We start from the raw sequence: 17,775 nt of genomic DNA on the forward strand, positions 1-17,775 counted from the left end.
TCAGAAAGAGCGTGTCCAATATCTTTGGGCTCAAAAGAGGCAACAAACGCTGAATGAGCAAAGCCAGCGATACTCGTTACCTTGGACCTGGTGACTCGCTCGTTGAGATCACCTAGCATCTGTTGAGGTGGATGACGACGCTGAATGTGTCGAGGTGCTTCCCGCGTCGAAGTCGCCTCCTCCTCAACCAAGTCTGGTGTCTCCTTAGGTGCAGCTGGTGAAGCCTGAGTCACTTCCTGGATCGGCCCCCGGGAAGTAGACGTAGTCGGGTCGGGACCATCGTCATGGTCCGAGCTCGTGGCAGAGACGGCTGGGTCCACAGCACGCGTGGTAGCCTCAGCATCGCCCTCCGCAGCTTCTTCCTCCTCATCTTCAAAGATGGAGGTGCCGAGCTCATCATCTCCTACAACTTCAAAGACAGAAGAATTGCACGGTGCAGTCTCGTCGAAAGTGACTTCACAAGTCTCTCTGACGATGTTAGTATCAATAATCAGCACACGGTACGCTCTAGAGTGAGAAGCATAACCGAGAAAAATGCCGTCAGACGAGCGAGACTCAAACTTATCAAGATTTCCATCTTTCAGCACAAAGCACCGACAACCGAAAACTCTGAGATGGTCAACACGGGGCTGGCGTCCAAATCGCAACTCATAAGAGGTCCTGTGCATGAAAGTACGCAAGAAAATGTTGTTGGACACGTAACAAGCGGTGTTAACCGCCTCAGCCCAGTATTTGTGAGGAGTTCTATGCTCATCGAGCATCGTCCTCGCCATCTCAACCAGCGTCCGATTATTCCGCTCTACAACTCCATTCTGCTGTGGAGTGTAGGGAGAAGAATACTGGTGTTCAAGCCCTTGATCACTGCAAAAGGCGTCAAAACGAGCGTTTTTGAATTCTGTGCCATTATCACTGCGAATCGCTCGCATGGCCTGGGGTAGCTCGTTTTTCAACCTCAAGATCAAGTCTCGAACAAACTCGAAAGCCTCATCCTTGGTTCTCATGAAAAAGACCCAAGAATAGCGAGAGAAGTCGTCCACGATCACAAGAACATACCACTTCCCACCAACTGACATCACATGAGAAGGACCTACTGTGTCCATGTGTAACAACTCTCCAGGGTGAGCGGTCATCACCTGATTAACAAGCGGATGAGAAATGGCAATCATCTTCCCGTGGCGACACGGATGGCAAACAAGGTCCTTTTCAAACTTCAATTTGGGCAATCCTCGGATTAGGTCAAGTGAGCTAAGTCTCGACAACAAATCGAAGCTCAAATGTCCAAGTCTCATATGCCACTTCCACAGATCAGAAGAAGGACCAGCCAACAAGCAACGAGAAGGGCCAAGAGGAGTTCCAGAGAAGTCAACCAAGAAAACCCGATCGTGAGGTATAATCCGGCAAACCAAATCTCCTCTGGAATCCAAAACACGCGAACAACCCTCCTTGAAACGAACCTCAAACCCCTCATCAAGAAATTGCGAAACAGAGAGCAAATTGAACCCAAGGTTCGAAACCAAAGCAACCTTAGTCAATAGGTGGGCTAGACTCCACGACCTTAGTCTTCCCCAAACTGCGGCTCACTAGCAGAAACCCAACTAAGAATCGCCCTAAGATAGGTATTCTCATTCTCCAGGTTGGCTTTCTCTACCGCAAGATTATCCAAATCAGAGATCAAACCAGGGCAAACATAGCAGTCAATAGGTGGGCTAGACTCCACGACCTTAGTATTCCCCAAAGACTTAATCAAGGTGTTCTTCTCATCTAGCTAAGACCTAAGCGTGGGACAAAGCTTACAAGCACCAAGCAGAACAGGCCTAGTTCACACACAACAGTAGCAAACTTTGACTGTAAAGAAGCTAGATCAGCCTTAAAGATAGGACATTCATCACATTCAAGCACATCACTAACAATGGGAGCGTCCTTAACCAGTTCAAGTTCATGCTTGGCCTTAGCGAGCTCATGAGACACGTCAGCAAGCGAAGTCTTAGCAACATCTAAGTTCGCAACGTTCTCATCATGCTTGGCACGGAGAGCAACAAGATCGTTCATGTGAGATATGCAGTCAGCGTACTCATCCTCACCAGATTTCTCCCTAGCACAAGCCAGCTCAGCCCTAAGCTTTCTACGCTCTCTAGCTGCTTCCTTAAGCAGCCTCTTCTGGTTGTCGAGAGCGGCGTACAACTCCCTAACCTCCGTATCAAGCAGGTCGATTGTGGAGTTTACCTCTGAATCACTCTCGGATCTAGGAGAAGAGTCGGCGTGTGTCGGGGTAGCATGTCCACCTGAAGACGCACGAGTACCATCGGCTTCGCCTGCCATGGTGCAGAAGCCCTTGCGCCGACCGGCCGCCAAGCAAAGGCCGATGAAGCCGGTGGCTTCCTTGTCCCACTTCTTCTTCTTGTCGTCATCGTCGGAGGTCGGTGAAGAAAAGCGGTCGGTGTCGGAGCTCTTGTCGAGGTCGCTGAGCTGCGCCAGAAAGGCCTTCTCCCGCTTCTTGGCCTTGTATTGGAAGCGCTTCTTGAGCGACTCCTTGTCGAAGCGTCCTCCCCGGTCACGACTACGGTGCTTGTGGCGCCGACGCTCCTTGTTGGAGCCTCCCTCGTCGCGGTCACGGTGGCGGCAGTAGTCGAAGTGGTTGTTCTGGCCACCGCCAGACTTCTTGGGGCAATCGGCGATGAAGTGGTTGAAATCGCCGCAGTTGTAGCACCCGGGGTTCTTCTTCCTCTGCCTGTTGTGGTAGACGCGCTGGAACTTGCTGATGAGAGGCACAAGTCGTCGTCGTCCAGCGTCTCTAGCTGCTCATCTGTAACAGAAGGCAGAGAGGCAAGAGAAAAGCCAAGAGCAGAGTTAGCGTTAGAGCTCGATCCACCTGGGCCAGTCACAAGAGCGATGCTCTTGGAAGGAGGGGCACCATTGAGCTTGGCTCGTGTCTGGTTATCCACCTATGTGGCCTTGAGCTTGCTGAAAAGCTCGTTCACCGTCAGAGTCTCATAGCTAGCAGACTTAATGATGGTGTTCACCTTGAGATCTCACATAGAGCGGTCAAGTGCGTAGAGCAGCTTGAGGGCCTTCTCATGCTCTGTGTACTCAAGGGCATTAGCAGATTTGTTCGCATTGACCTTGTTCACGATCGATTGAAAACGACTGAATATCAAGTCAATGCTATCACCTGGCTCCTGTGTGAAGTTCTCATATTCACGCCGGTGAGTCTCGTACAGCCTGGCCTTGACCTGAGGTGTGCCCTCGTGGTAGTTCTCAAGGCACGTCCAAATCTTGTGGGCTTCCTGAAAACCCTGGACGCGTGAGAACTCCGCACGAGAAACGCCAGCGAACTAGGCATTGACAGCCTTGGCGTTAGCCTCGTGCTCAGTCACTTGAAGAGGAGTGACCCGAGCGGCAAGCACCACGTAAGCCTGGTTCTTGGTAATATCCCAGACCTCAGCTCCCATGCTCTACAAGAAGGCTCTCATGCGAACCTTCCAGTAGGCATAGTCCTCGCCGGAAAATACCGAGATCTTCCCAAGACTCGCCATGGTCGCCAAGTGGTTTTCGAACCGGTTAAGGTACTGAAAACCGCAACTAAGCTCTGATACCAATTGAGGGACCGAAACCGGCGACCAGAGGGGGTGAATGGGAGCCGATCAAAATTTCTTCCGAAATCGATCCGTCGGCCTATATCCCAAAATCACCACAAGCCCTCAAGAGTTCTAGGTGAAGTTTGGAATAGCTATGGAAGAGCTAAACCAACACAAACAAGCCCTATAACGAGCGAGCGAAAACTCGGAAGCAAACGCGAAAATCAACAAACCTGGCAGACACAGACCGGTCAGACCGCCTACTCAGACCGGTTTATTCGATCGGTCAGACCGGTCGCTCCCAGAAAGCCCGCAATCAAAGCTTCAAATGGTGAATCTCGAGCAAATGAAGTCCAAATCCAACGAAACTTGGAGGATACCTTCACAACTGTTCCGTGAATATATCCCCAAGAAATCTTTCCCAAAAGATTAACAGATCGTGAGAAATCAAGGGAAGATCAAAGAGGATTGGGTTTTCTCAAGAACTCAAAATCTCCAATTCGTGAGAACTCGCGATTCCAGGGGGTTTGGCGCTAGGCTAGATGCATAGGAATCGCCACAACGAGTTTGGCAAAACACAAATCCATGGGCTTGATTCCTCTAAACACGAAATATCACAAAAGAGGAGAAATCAAGTCCGAAACGCAAAAGAGGAAGGGGAGGACGAATACTCAGCACACATAGATGGTCTCAACAAGATTTCATTCATAAATTTCAGAGGAATTCACCTATACAAAGCTAGAGCCATCCGCCCATCATCCTACCCACTAAAATTGAGAGATTAGCTAAACCCTAACCCTCGTTAGCGTTGGAGTCCTTGGCCCTAGTCTGGAGCAGGGGCAGGGAAAAGGAAAAACGAAGAGAATAAAAAAGACTCAAGAGACTCACCCAGCCACGGGCTGGTGGGGGTATTTATACCCAGCTGCTGCGGCCAGACCGGTCAGACCGGTCGGGTCTGCAGCAGCCCACTGTACAGACTCAATCGACGGCGGAGTTTCTTTCTTCGACTTGAAGTCTTTGCTACGATGCTGCCACGTCGACGAAGTTCCGGTCCGCGATTTTGGAGGGTCCGCAAAACCCGGGTAGGTGGCCGGTTTTGAGAAAACCGCCAAAACTTCACGCGCGGGAAGATTCCCGCCTCCACGCCGTGGCCCTAGACGCCGTTCCCGCCTCAGCCTTCTGACGGCCCTAGACGCCGCCCGACACCCGTCACCTCCTCGCCCGCAGCGAGGCCCTAGACGTCGTCGATGCCCGTCGCCTCCGTCTGTCCCGAGACCGACGCCCGTGCCTCCACGACTTGGCGTCTTCAACCGCCGTCCGCCTCCTTGGTTTTGTGGCGCAAACCAAGAAATCCGACTTCCGTCGCCGCTTGCGCCCTTGATCCAGGAATGGACGCCACAGCTGCCGCCCGGCCTGAGCTCCTCCAAGGCAACTCTCCGTCGACACTCGATGCCCGTGTACCTACAATCCAAAGACCAAGCGCACGATCATACCGCACGGTTGACAATTCACTCATCACAGGCAAGATAGAGTACTCAACATTCCTCACCATTTATCAACATAAGATGCCTCCATGTTGGGACAAGCGTGCAAGTGAAGTGGGAATGCCTTCATCACCCCTATGTCAGAACGGTTTTTAAGAACACGGTCGATTTTGTTGACAAGATAGCTTTCTTTCACCACCCCAATGTCAGAACGGTTTTTAAGAACACGGTCGATTTTGTTGACAAGATAGCTTTCTATTCTGTGTTCTCCATCGTCTCGCTCATCTGTCGAAGCAAGTGTGCCTTCTCTCTCAGTCTGACAAAACCTGTCGAGACCCAGTGTTTTGTAATCGAATACAAGCCTGGGATAGCGTCTCCAGGAACGTAGAAATCCACGAGATGCGCAGGCAGCTCGTGCAGCATCTTCCAGTGGCACGAAGGAATACAAGTGATCAAAAATGTCCTGCGAAGACAATGATGAAGAGATCGTTGAACATGCAAATTGAACATAGGATACCAAAAGCTACCAATACCTCCGGAAGTTTGCCAAGCTCAAATTCTCGTCCCATGACTTGCACACCTTGCGAGAAAGGTTGCTTTCTCGGTAACTATAGTAGATCCGGAGCACGCGGCTCACTCTATTATTCAATATTCATGTTCCTACAATGAGCAAATTTTCTTCTCGAAGGAAAGCAATCCTATACATCTTCTGGACAGATCTGTAAAGAAAGAAAGATCTGGAACAGAAATCAGGAACCCTAGGTGTACGGTGAGGCAAGGAAAGAGGTGCGGAAGAGATGTAACTGTACGGAACCCCGGCGTTGCAAACGTGATCTCCACGGTCTCTATCTTGTCGATGCCGACGACAAGGAAGGCGGACGAGCAGACGCGAGGGACGAACAGGCTCCGGTGAACCTCCCCTCGCCTCGGCAAATCGGCTAGCGATCACCTAAAGCAAGAAGATGACCGGAGAGGAAGCAATTGGATGAAACCGGGCTGGAATAGACTATAGAAGAGGGCTGCACGACCAAGCTCCCGTGATTTGCAATTTGACACATCATGTGGCATGCGCTGGAAATAGGAGGCATGTGGAAACGTTAACGCATCACCTCAGCCCATCACAAAAGAGGAGTAGCACAGGAGTTGTAAACCCATCACAAACAGAAGTCCGCAGAAGCACTACTGTTATCTTCCTGTCCATGTGTGAAGGCAAATATATGGACCGGTACGGTCCTAATATATGAATACGTGATGCTGTTGTAGTCTACTAGTTCTTTTCAGAGCTAGTAGCCAGCCTATTTAACTGGATGGACTTGAATCCATTCTTAGGCAGTCGTAACACACAAAATCATCTATTGCTCTGTACAGAGTACTATACACTACTAGGGGCAGGTAAAAATATATTTTTAAGGGCGGGTATAGTACATGTCCCTACTTCTCGTAGCTACATATGTGATTTGTAGGAGCTGATAAGGTACCCGCCTCTAGAAATAGACTAGAAAACCTGGGGCGTGGCAACGGTTGGGTTCCCAAGTGGGGAACTTGTGAAAGTATATATATATATATATATATATATATATATATATATATATATATATATATATATATATATATATATATATATATATATATATATATATATATTATGATTGAAAATACTAATTATCCATCAAACTTAAGAGTTGTCGTGGATCATAGGTTCCTTTTTCGTACAAGTTGTAACACTGCATGGTATATATTTTGGACTATGCTATTATTTAAATAGGATATTATTATTTAAGTATGATATAATTTAACATTGTTATGTAGCAAAGCTTTAGATTTTAAAATTTTGAGCAATTTTTTTCATTCAATTTTTTTTATGTAAAGACATTTCGGTGTCGGAATCGTAGGTACAATGGATCAACTTGCCATGCCAGGTTGGTTTGCCCGGTGGATTACTTGTCAATGTATATATATATTTTTTGTATGATTGGAAATACTAATTATCTATCAAATTCAAAAGTTGTCGTGGACCATAGGTTCCCTTGTCATACAAGTTGTAATAATGCGTGGTATATATTTTGAACTCTCTAATATCGTGTTGCTACTATTTAAGTAGGATATTATTTAACTTTGTTATGTAGCAAATATTTATGATTTTTAAAATTTTGAGTAATTTTTTTACTTCAAACTTTTCAACGTGATGTTTTGATGTCCGAATCGTAGGTAGAATGAATCCTATCTAAACATTTATACAGATGGATTATAAAAGCGTCTTGAATTTGGAATTGTATTATATAATAAAGCTATAAATTTTGAAATTCTGAGCAATTTTTGTATAGAATATTTTTTAAACTGGAAGATGTTTTTGTGTCCATATTGTAGGTAAGACGGATCGTATGCAAGCTTTTGTGCAAACGAATTGCGAAAGCATTTTGAATTTAAAATTGTGATTGTAATAAAGTTGCAATTTTTGTTTTTTTAACCAAATGCCATGTTGAACGACTTTCAATTTCAATGTGATTTGGTGTTTAAGTTGTATGTATAATTAATGTTGCTCGTGACGAATGGAATGGGTTGTGCTTTGATTTAATTTAAATCCAAGAGTTTTCCTAAAAGAAATCCTGAGAGAGGACTGGGTTGATTTTATAAAACTTAATGTTATCTTTGCAAATTTCTTTGAACTATGTAGGTTGGACTGTGGGTTGATTTTGAGAAAATTGAAGACTTTTTCAAAAAAAATTCTAAGAGAGGATGCCGAATTGCGGGTCGATTTTGTTGAAGTACAAGGAGTTTTTTTTGCAAAACGATCGAGAAACGTACGATTTGGGTGGTCCGCGCGCCCGATTAGACGGCCCAGAAAGGCTGGTGACGTGGCATGCTCTCACGCTAGAGAATGAACCCAGCTACAGTACTTATGCTAGGATGCACACTGTACTATACCAAAAATATTGTAGCAAAAATATAAATTATGAATCTAATTAATCACTAAACCTAAAGCAAGGTAACACAAGTACGATACAGCTTATGCCATGCTAATAAGTTAAAATGCTACACCAATAATACGGTGGCTCGGAGATTCGAGAGATTTTGTTGCAAAAATCTGTGAACATATATACTCCCTCCGTTTAATAAAAAAGTCATGGGGATGGATTTTCCGGCAGGCAGTGCAGGGGTAAAAAAATCCCCCTCGCTGTGCTCGCCGCAAGGCATGGCCCTTGTGGGCATGGGCCAGAGTTCGGGGGGTTTTTCCGCGGCCGGAGAAGCCGTGGTGGCGTGGTCTAATGAAATACGGTGGGGGCCGTTTCACCCCGGCCGCATTTTTGTTAATAAAAAGTCATTCTCGAATTCAATTTTTTTTTCAAAAAACAAGTCATCTTACCGTATTTAAAATGTCCATGTTTATGCAAAAATTAATTAGTGTTAAATATGGTAATAAATAGGGCCAAACATGATTATTTTATCTTTTTGACTTTTTCTTGGACGGAATGAGTATATCGCAAAACCTTTTTACTCATTTTTTTCTTGGTTTCTCATAAAAAAAGAAAAGAAATTGAAACATTACCAACGTGGCTTCGTGTGTCAACTCCGGATCCGTCCTCCACCGTCGTTGCAGCGGTTTCTGTCCCGCGATTTTCCGCGCGTCGGATCCACGCACCCAACCGTCGCCCCCGCTTCCGAATTCCGATCCCGTGGTCATTGGTCAAATCGACACGAGACCGAGCCCGAACTGGCTCCCTGACCGTGCGCTATATATAAAGCCATGCCACCTCCGACTGTCTCCGCTTCTTCGAATTTGTTCTCCTCCCCTTGCTTCCACGCTAGCCTTGCCGTCGCTGCCGCCAGTGCCTGCCGCCACTGCGCCGGCTGCCACGCGAAGCCTACTTCTTCTATCCTCCATGGCTGTCGTCATCCAGAGGAGCCCTTCCTCGCCTGCTGAGGGTGGCTGCTTAGCCGCCGAAAGGCGACGCTGCGCGGCAGCAACGACCATGCTCGACGACGACATGGCGCGGATCGGCAGCGTGGAATCCTACCAGAGGCTCAGGAAGATCGGCGAGGGGGCGTTCGGCGCTGTCTCGAAGGCGCAGCACCTCGGCACCGGCGCGGTGGTCGCCATCAAATCCAGCCGCGGCAGCGGCGGGGCGGCGGCGGCGCTGCTGGTGCGGGAGGCCGCGCTGCTCGCGGCGTGCCGCGGGAACCCCGCCGTGGTGCGGCTCCTGGAGGTCGTGCGCGGCTCCGGGATGGACGACGTCGACGACGGCGCCCTCCACCTCGTCCTGGAGTACATCGGTCCGAGCCTCGACGACGTGATCCGCCGCCGCCGCGGGATCCCGTTCGCCGAGTCGGAGGCGCGCCGCGCGATGGCGCAGCTGCTGGCCGGCGTCGGGTCCATGCACGCCGACGGCATCGTGCACTGCGACCTGAAGCCCGGGAACGTGCTGGTCGGGGGGGAGCACGACCGCCGCCGGCTCAAGATCTGCGACCTCGGCCTCGCCAGGTCCGCCGCCGCCGCGCCGCCGCCGGACGAGCAGCGGGTGGACGGCACGGTCGGGTACATCGCGCCCGAGGTGCTTCTGCGCGAGAAGGACTGCGGCGGCGCGCCCGCCGTCGACATGTGGGCGCTCGGGTGCATCATGGCGGAGCTCGTCACGGGGCGGCCGCTGTTCCCGGAAGAGGACCTCTGCCGGCAGCTGATCAGCATCATCGACCTGCTAGGGATCCCTGACGACGTGTCGCTGATGCCGCTGGGCATCGACGCCGGGGCGCCGAGCAAGCTGCGGGGGGAGGTGCCCGAGGAGCGGCTGTCGCCGGCGGGCTTCGACGTCCTGCGCGGTCTGCTGCAGTATGACCCCAAGGACAGGCTCACCGCTGCGGCGGCGCTGCGGATGCCATGGTTTGCATTTGCGCCCATGGATGACTGACGAGTGACGACTGATGCCTGACGGTGCATGCATGCTCCAGGCTGTTAGCCAAGCTGCAGTGCGTTAGCCCTGATGATCTAGTTTAGATTACTTGCTCCGTGTCATCAGACAGTTTTTCCCCGTAATGATGCAGTGAGCACAACGTAGGATTTGTAGCTGCAGATTTGTATGGATTCTTTGCATCATGAAGTGCAAAAGTGTCATCAGAATCTCCACATTGTACCTGTGGAATTGGACCTGTACGATCTGTATGTAACTATTATACAATGTTTCACAAAAATTTCTTGCAGCTGAAAATTAGTGCCAAGCCATTGTTTCTTCAAGTCTTACTGTATTGCAGAATCGGTGTTGATTAGGGTAGCCACAATGTGCATGACAAGGGGTACATCGATCGTAGGCAACAAAGACAGCGTTGTTACTGACTTACTGTGCCCACGTCAAGCAAGATCGCACCATCTCGTGCAAATGCATACAGCCTAGCACAATTAGTTTTCCCAGTATCGACCCATCTGGTCAACAAGTTTGTTTTAAATCTATATTATCTATTCAAATCAGGTTTCACAAACAACAATTACTACTCTAAAGCTCTACTCTCATGCTTCCACGTCACTCATATTATCTACCATCCTGTCTTATAATTTCTAACAATTGACCAGTTCACTCACCCCCTAAGCAAAAACTTAATTAATAATATAAGAGAATTTACAATTCTAAAATCCTAATAAATATTTTTGAAAAATGCACAATCATACATGCCCAACCACAATCTCAAATTCTATTAGAATTTTTTTACAATGATCGTAAAAAAAAGATTGCCGTCTATCTGGCTGAATTGCTGATGTTGTTAAAGGTAGGAAGTACATGGAAGTACCTAGATTAAAAGATACTTGGTGATACAAAAATGTGGAATCAAGTACAATAAATAATAAAAATAGTGGGATCAACTCCTAATTTAATTTATTTTTCCATCTTTAAGAAACAGTATAAGAGTAATTACACTTTGTTGTTTTCTTTTGCCGTGAGTTCTCCGTCAAATGTTCATCCCTGACCCGGCCCCTTATCTGCCTATCCCTCTCCTCTACTTCGTCATCCTGTTGCTCTTGCCTAGTGTTCACCGGCACCTGCTGGTGGTGATTGTGGAGGTGGTTTGGATTCCAGCCTTGGAGGGTTGGGGATAGAGTCCCTCCATTGCGGTCTCCTCCTGGGGGTGGTAGCCGGCGTGGAGGTAGGGGGATTGGAGTCCCGAGCTGTGATAGGGGCTGATTCAAGCTGGAGTTGCCAATCACGCATTTTGCTTACGCTGATGAAGCGAGTGATGGTGTTGCTACCCTGCAAAACGAGACTCGATGCCATTCATCCTCCTAATTTTGCTAGCTTGACGGTACGGTGTTATTCTGAATTTTCCCAATCAAGCTATACCCGTCTGTTGTCTCTCTTCGTATTGAACATTGTACTTCACTCTGTTCGGCTGGTTGTGGCTGGTGGCTGGTGCTAATTTGCTGTGAGAGAAAAATACTGCTGTCTGGCTTGGAGTAAGAACTTCTAGAAAAAGAATGCTAAGGTTCATTTGGATTGCTTTGAATATATGCATATGTATTTTGCAATGTTAAAAATAGCGGGCTAGTACGTTTATCGGTTAGTTTTCCAGAGGTTAAGAGAAGCCTATAGCAGGATATAGCTTCCGCTAACCTTATTTAGCAGTTTTGCAAATTGAGTAATTAAGTTCAGAATTTATATGTTCAAAATATCAAATCAAACAGATACATGTGACAAAGTTCATTACATCTTGCACTAAAATACCGGTAGCGAAAATCATGCACTGAAATACGTCTAGAGTTTCATTCCCTCATTACTAATAAAATACAAAGTTTTGTAAATGATGAAGTTCAATACTGTTGAAAATAGTAATGCATATTGTGAGAAGCTTCTAGAAGATTAAAGAGTATGCATGAACCATGGTTGTCATGCTTCATGGTAAAATATGAAATACTTTAGAAACTAGATATTTGTATGATTAGATAAGTATAAGAAAAAATTTTAGAGTTAGATATTTTGTAGGAAGTGTGTATAAGATTAACACATGGAAAAAACATGAGTCATGGATTCCTATTAATAGGGGTGCTCCCCTCCCCTCTTGCCATACTATGACATATGAGGTCTCAAGTAAAAAATGGTATGGTTGTCATATAAAGTAGTAGTGTTATGGTAGGGTGCCACATAAAGAGTGTAAGAGTCTTGTGTTGTACTAAATTATGGTGAATAAATATTTAAATCTCCAAATAAAGTTGGTCTCCCATATTCAGGGCCGGCTCTAGGGGTAGGCCAAAAGTGCGACCACCTAGGGCCCAAGCTAGTTAAGGGCCCATAATTCCGGACGCCAATGTATATTTACACACAAATATTTCAGCTCAATATCTATTCATATTAATATACATGTATTGCTCACAGCCGCTATTTGCCAAACATTGGACTCTAAAAACATAGTCTCTTAGTGCCTATATTATTAGTTAGCTAGTATTCAATTTTCTCATTTGTTGTTGATTGCAATATATTTACTCAGCAAATATTTTTATTCCTAATCGACATAAAATCTGTTAATGCTAACATCAACAATCGCGGACATCACATGTCTTTATTTTGTATTAGGAGCTTTATGGGCCCTTCGTTCATCATCTTCTCATTTTAATTCAAGATAATCTACTTTATTTTTTTATAATTTCTATTGTAATATTGGTATTGTTTTGGTCAAACTAGAAATATATTTTTATAAGTTAACTTATATTATCGGATTTGTATCATGACTCATCAATGTTTATTTGTACCGTTATCTAAATATATAAAAAGACTAAATATGTTCATGCGTAGCCACGGTTAAAGATCCCATACATGTAAATATTGTTGTTCAATATGGATTTCGTTGTGTTTCACATTCTTATTGTATTCGAGTCCGTTAAGGTAGACTTACAATGTAGTGTTATTGTCTGATTCTTATTATATATGCTTTGAATTCACTTGTCGGTGACACATGTTGGACCAAAATAAAATTTATTTTGAAATATTAAATGCTTTAAAATTAGATATAAATTTACATTATACAAATGACAAAATGTATGTAATATATATAAAAGGGCCCACAACACCGCGTTCGTCCTAGGGCCCTTGAAACTATAGAGTCGGCCCTGCCCATATTCGTGTATAGGTGATGGTCTTCTTGGTATATAGTGTGGGTACAGGGTCCGCGGAAGAAGTGTATCATGCTAATTTGATACCATTCCTCGAAAATCGGTGTCAAGTTAGAGGCAATGATTTCTCAACAAATACTAAACTAACAATAAACAAAAATCAATTATATAGTTTAGCTGGCTAAAAAGCCCTTAATTTAGGGCTAAAATACTAATTTAGCGGCTATGGCAAGATATAGCGGACTATTAGAGGATTTAGCCTTTTAGGTCTAAAAGATGCATATCCTAGTTTTCTCCTCTTCCAAAGACTATAGCGGGCTATAACGGTGATTATAGCCGGCTATTTTAAACATTGGTATTTTGATATACTGAGGTAGCACTACAAGGTTTTTTTCTCCCTGTTGCCACGCGTCACAATCGCAACCCCATTAATTTGGGTGCAATAGCGTGTTAAATTGCTCCCAAACCATACGGTGGTGGTAATATGGGCTTCCCAAACCATACGGTGGTCGCCCGTTACTTTTCATCCGTACCGTCGATTTACGACAAACTCCACCTTTCCACATTTGGCTAATCCACAGTTCCCATACATTTCCCTTTTCGGAAACCAGCTATGAGCGCTAATCCATGGATTCACGTCCCTGGAAGCCCTCCCGATCCCCCGCTGCCACGATAGTTGCGTCCGCTCAGCCAGAAAAAAAATAGTAAAAAAAACTTTTGTACTAAAAAGTAATATTTCAAAATATGCTTGAGGTATTTGAAAGAGCACCTAGGCTCCTAGTGAGTTTTGGTGGATTGATTGACATCACGATTAAAGGACTAACCATCTTGTTGAGTATATGAGCAAGAATTAATCATCATATCAGTTATCTATGTGAAGAGATGGATTAATGTTTAACAATAAAAGGCTCATACAACAAGACGTGTGTAATGCTATGATCAAATGAGACAATATTGACAAGCAAAGGTATTGTGAATGAGACAAAGTTATATGCTTATGCATAGTCTCAAATTTGGAGAAGCTTGTTATAAGAAATGTATATGATGTATGTTGACCTAGCAAGTATGAAAAGTAAAAAGGAATATAATTTAATTCAAATGTGAGGTCTCAAAGTAGAAGGCTTGCTGATGATCAAATCAATTGAAGAAATGGTTTTCATTCTAATGGCACAAGACAATGTGAGTTCAAGAGGGCTCTTGTGAATAAATGGATGAGATCAAAAGGCGAGTTTCAAGAGGCTACATAAGCGACGGCTTGGCGTGAGTAAAGAAACCGATAATGATCAAGTCCAAAGAATTCTAAGAAATAAGGAGAATTTCATATTGAAAGGTATCATTCATTCTAAAAGACTTGTAAATCAAGATTGGATTTCATTGTTGATTTAAATATGATACAAGTGTATATGAAGCTCTATGTGATGCAAGGATGAAGAGTTAGAATCCGGGATAGTGTTTCGAGGGACTAAGCTTGGAGAAGGGCAATTGGGTTGTGCCGAATGACCAATTCTAGGGTGAAGAAATGTTCTTTGGATTCAACTTGAGGAATCTTGGTCATGTATGGTGTTCATATTGGCAAAATATCAAATCTTACTAGAATCATATTGTGAAGATGGTGATTTGAACTAGAAGTGAATTTCATTCAAAGATAAAGGTTCAAGTCACTAGCTCAAGGAAGATATGCTCAAAGTAAAGAAGCAAAGTTGGATGCAATCCTCAGTCTGAGTTTGATCAAGCACGGCATGAAATACAAATGAGAAGCTCAAGGAGTTGAAATGTAATTTATCTTTGATCTTGAGTATAGATATGCCGTACTATTAAGAGGGATGTATCACAATGGTTTTTGGTTTAGTCTCAGTGCTCAAGTAACCTAAGAAAGTTGAGAGAGACACAAAAAGCCTCACGTGCACATTTTGACCTGTCTGCCAGGGCCAACTCGGAAGTTTCAGATATGGTAATCCGGAAGTTCCGGATTTGGTACACATGGCACTAACGGCTAGTTGGTTTGAAAATCCGAAAGTTCCGGGTTACTGAATCTAGGAGTTCCGGGTTCTAACTGTCACCTAACGGCTAGTTTCTTTGGGACTGGCTATTTATAGCCTTTAGCCCCCTTCTTGGTGGGCTGCTGTTCTAGGCTTTGTTTAGTTTCTTGCTGGTCGTCATAAGAAACTTGGTAGCCATAGTTGAGCTCTCTCCAATCTCTTTTTATGAGATTGTGTGATCCTTGTAATATCTTTGAGTTGGGTTTGAGAGAGAGATTGCTAGAGAGCATAAAAGAGCACAGGAAACCTTGAGCACTTGAGATTAGCCAAAATCGTGTGTTTCGTATTTGTTACTCTTAGGATTGTAGCTCCTAGATGGCTAGGTGTTGCCCGCGAGCACCCAACGATTGTGATGTGCCCCGGAAAATTTGTACCATCTCTACATCGAGAAAGAACTCTTAGGAACTCGGGTTACTAAGGCAAGGCTAGATAGCTCAAGAAGAAGGTGTTCTTCTTGGATGCCTCAACGGAGACTAGGATATACATGTGGTGGACGTGGTGAATTTGAACTTCGGTGAAACAAATCTTTGTGTATCCGCTGTTCTACTTTTCATTGCATTCTTTGTGAGTTTTGTGTTTTTGGTTAATCTACCTCGTTGGTAACATATTTGTGTGCAGGAATTTTGTGAAACTGTCCAAGAAGCTTCACTGAACATACTCTACATTTGGAGGTTGAACATCTATCAATTTACTTGCACTATATTTATCTTAGTCACTTAGTCACTCTGCTCTGTGTGTACTCGGAAGTTCCGCGTTGCAAAACTCGGAAGTTCTGAGTATACCTGCTATTCTGGTCAAATCCGGAAGTTTCGAATTTGCAAACTCGGAAGTTCCGGGTTTGGCAGACAGTGAACTTAATCCACTGCATTTGAGTGAAAATTTGTAAGTACGTCTATTCACCCTCTCTCTAGGCGGCATCACGGTCCTTTCAGTATTGAAAAGTTTGTGCAGCAAATGACCCACGAAAGAATTTTTTTACAGAAAATTTTTTTGATAGTAAATGTTATGAATTGTGGGGGAGATATGTTAAGTAAAAAGCAGCAAAAAAATGTTCGTAAAAAACTTTTCAGAATTAAACTTGAGTTATTGAAAAAATTGTGAAAAAAATCGACGTGTGAAAATTTGGGAGAAAAATTATAGCTACAAGAAATGTTACAGATTTATTTGCTTGAAACAAAAGAAAATGAAAAGAAAAAAAAAGAAAAGATGGAGCGTAGCCCGCCACCGAGCTGATGTGGCCAGGCTCGCCGAAAACTGCAGCCGCGCGGAGGTCCACCGTCGTTGCTTGCTGCAGTCGCCACCGTAACCCGCGGGGCTGAAGCACGCGGAGCTCCGGCTGCTCCTGAGTGGGGGTGGGGGCTCAAGCGCGCGAAGCTCTGGCTGCTCCTGGCCGAGACCCGGTGTTTCGCCCTGCTCCCACGAGTTGCGCTTCCCGCTCTGCTCGCACGAGCTGCCCTGCGCCGGTGCCTGCGACCCAGCACTGGCGCCTTCACTCACACATGGTCGACCCAGAGTAAAAAAAAAGAAGGGAGGAAAAGGGAAGGGGAAAAGAACATCCGGGCAAAGGGAGGAGGAGGCTCTGGATAATTGCTGCGGGCCCACCCACGTGCGGGCTGCACATTGACAGCAGCTTCGGGTTATATATGTCTTCAGTTGCAATAAAAAGGTCCTATAGCAATCATTTTTTTGTATTTGCATGGCAAATGGTTGTGGGTGTTGCAATGACGAATTGGCATGGCATTAGTATTATTTTCATTGCAATAATTTGGTGATATTGTAACCAATTTGGTTGTGGTTGCATTTGCGTGACAGTAAGGTTCTGTTTGGTTCCAAATAAGTCACATACTTATAAGCTAAAAAGTGAAAAAAGTGATTTAATTTGTCAAACAATCCTAACTTATAAGTCACCTCAACTTATAAGTTTTAAACAGCTCCACCCCAACTTAAAACTTATAAGTCCCTCTTTTCCTCGTGGGGCCCACACCTTTTAAGTCACTTAACAACCAAACACTCCTGATTTATAAATCAATGGTTTTAAGTCACCTGACTTATAAGTAGGTGACTTATTTGAAACCAAACAGGACCTAATGCAACAGGTTAATTGAGTTGCAAAAGAGTATTTGGTGGTGTTGCAATAGGTAGGTGGATATTGCATCCACTGGTGTCACTGGATGCAACAATATGTTTATATTGCCACTATTTTTTTATCGTTGTAATAATGTTGTTGCAATCGGTATACGCTTATTGCAAGGAATAGCACGTTTTTTGGTATTGCTATAAACAACTGTTTCTAGTGGGCCTCCAATACAACTAGATCAATCCCCCTTCGCGTGCACGCTATTGTTCGTGACCCAGATATTTTCCATTGCTTCCATGTAAAGGGTTAATTTGACCATCAGATACAAGATTTTTACCTGTGCGTGCTTTCTCCTTCTTACCATATCTGGTCTGTCTTTTCTTGGTGAAGTATGACATGGGCCCTCCTCTTCATGATCATGATGTCTTTCATTTGTTCTAGGAGTACAGGACCTCGGGCTTGCATTGGATGACGTCGGGTCAGGGGCGGGCCCTACCATGTATGCATGGTTATT

General features: G+C 45.0%; 1 protein-coding gene across 1 annotated transcript; it reads left to right on the forward strand.

Moving 5' to 3' along the window:
* The first annotated feature begins 8,940 nt into the window (after window positions 1-8,940).
* LOC120645675 (putative cyclin-dependent kinase F-2) lies at window positions 8,941-9,963 on the forward strand. The gene has a single exon (XM_039922438.1). The coding sequence runs from the start codon at window positions 8,941-8,943 to the stop codon at window positions 9,961-9,963; it is 1,023 nt and encodes a 340-aa protein (XP_039778372.1).
* The last annotated feature ends 7,812 nt before the right edge of the window (window positions 9,964-17,775 follow it).

Source organism: Panicum virgatum, chromosome 8K (assembly GCF_016808335.1).
Source record: "Panicum virgatum strain AP13 chromosome 8K, P.virgatum_v5, whole genome shotgun sequence".
Taxonomy (NCBI): domain Eukaryota; kingdom Viridiplantae; phylum Streptophyta; class Magnoliopsida; order Poales; family Poaceae; genus Panicum; species Panicum virgatum.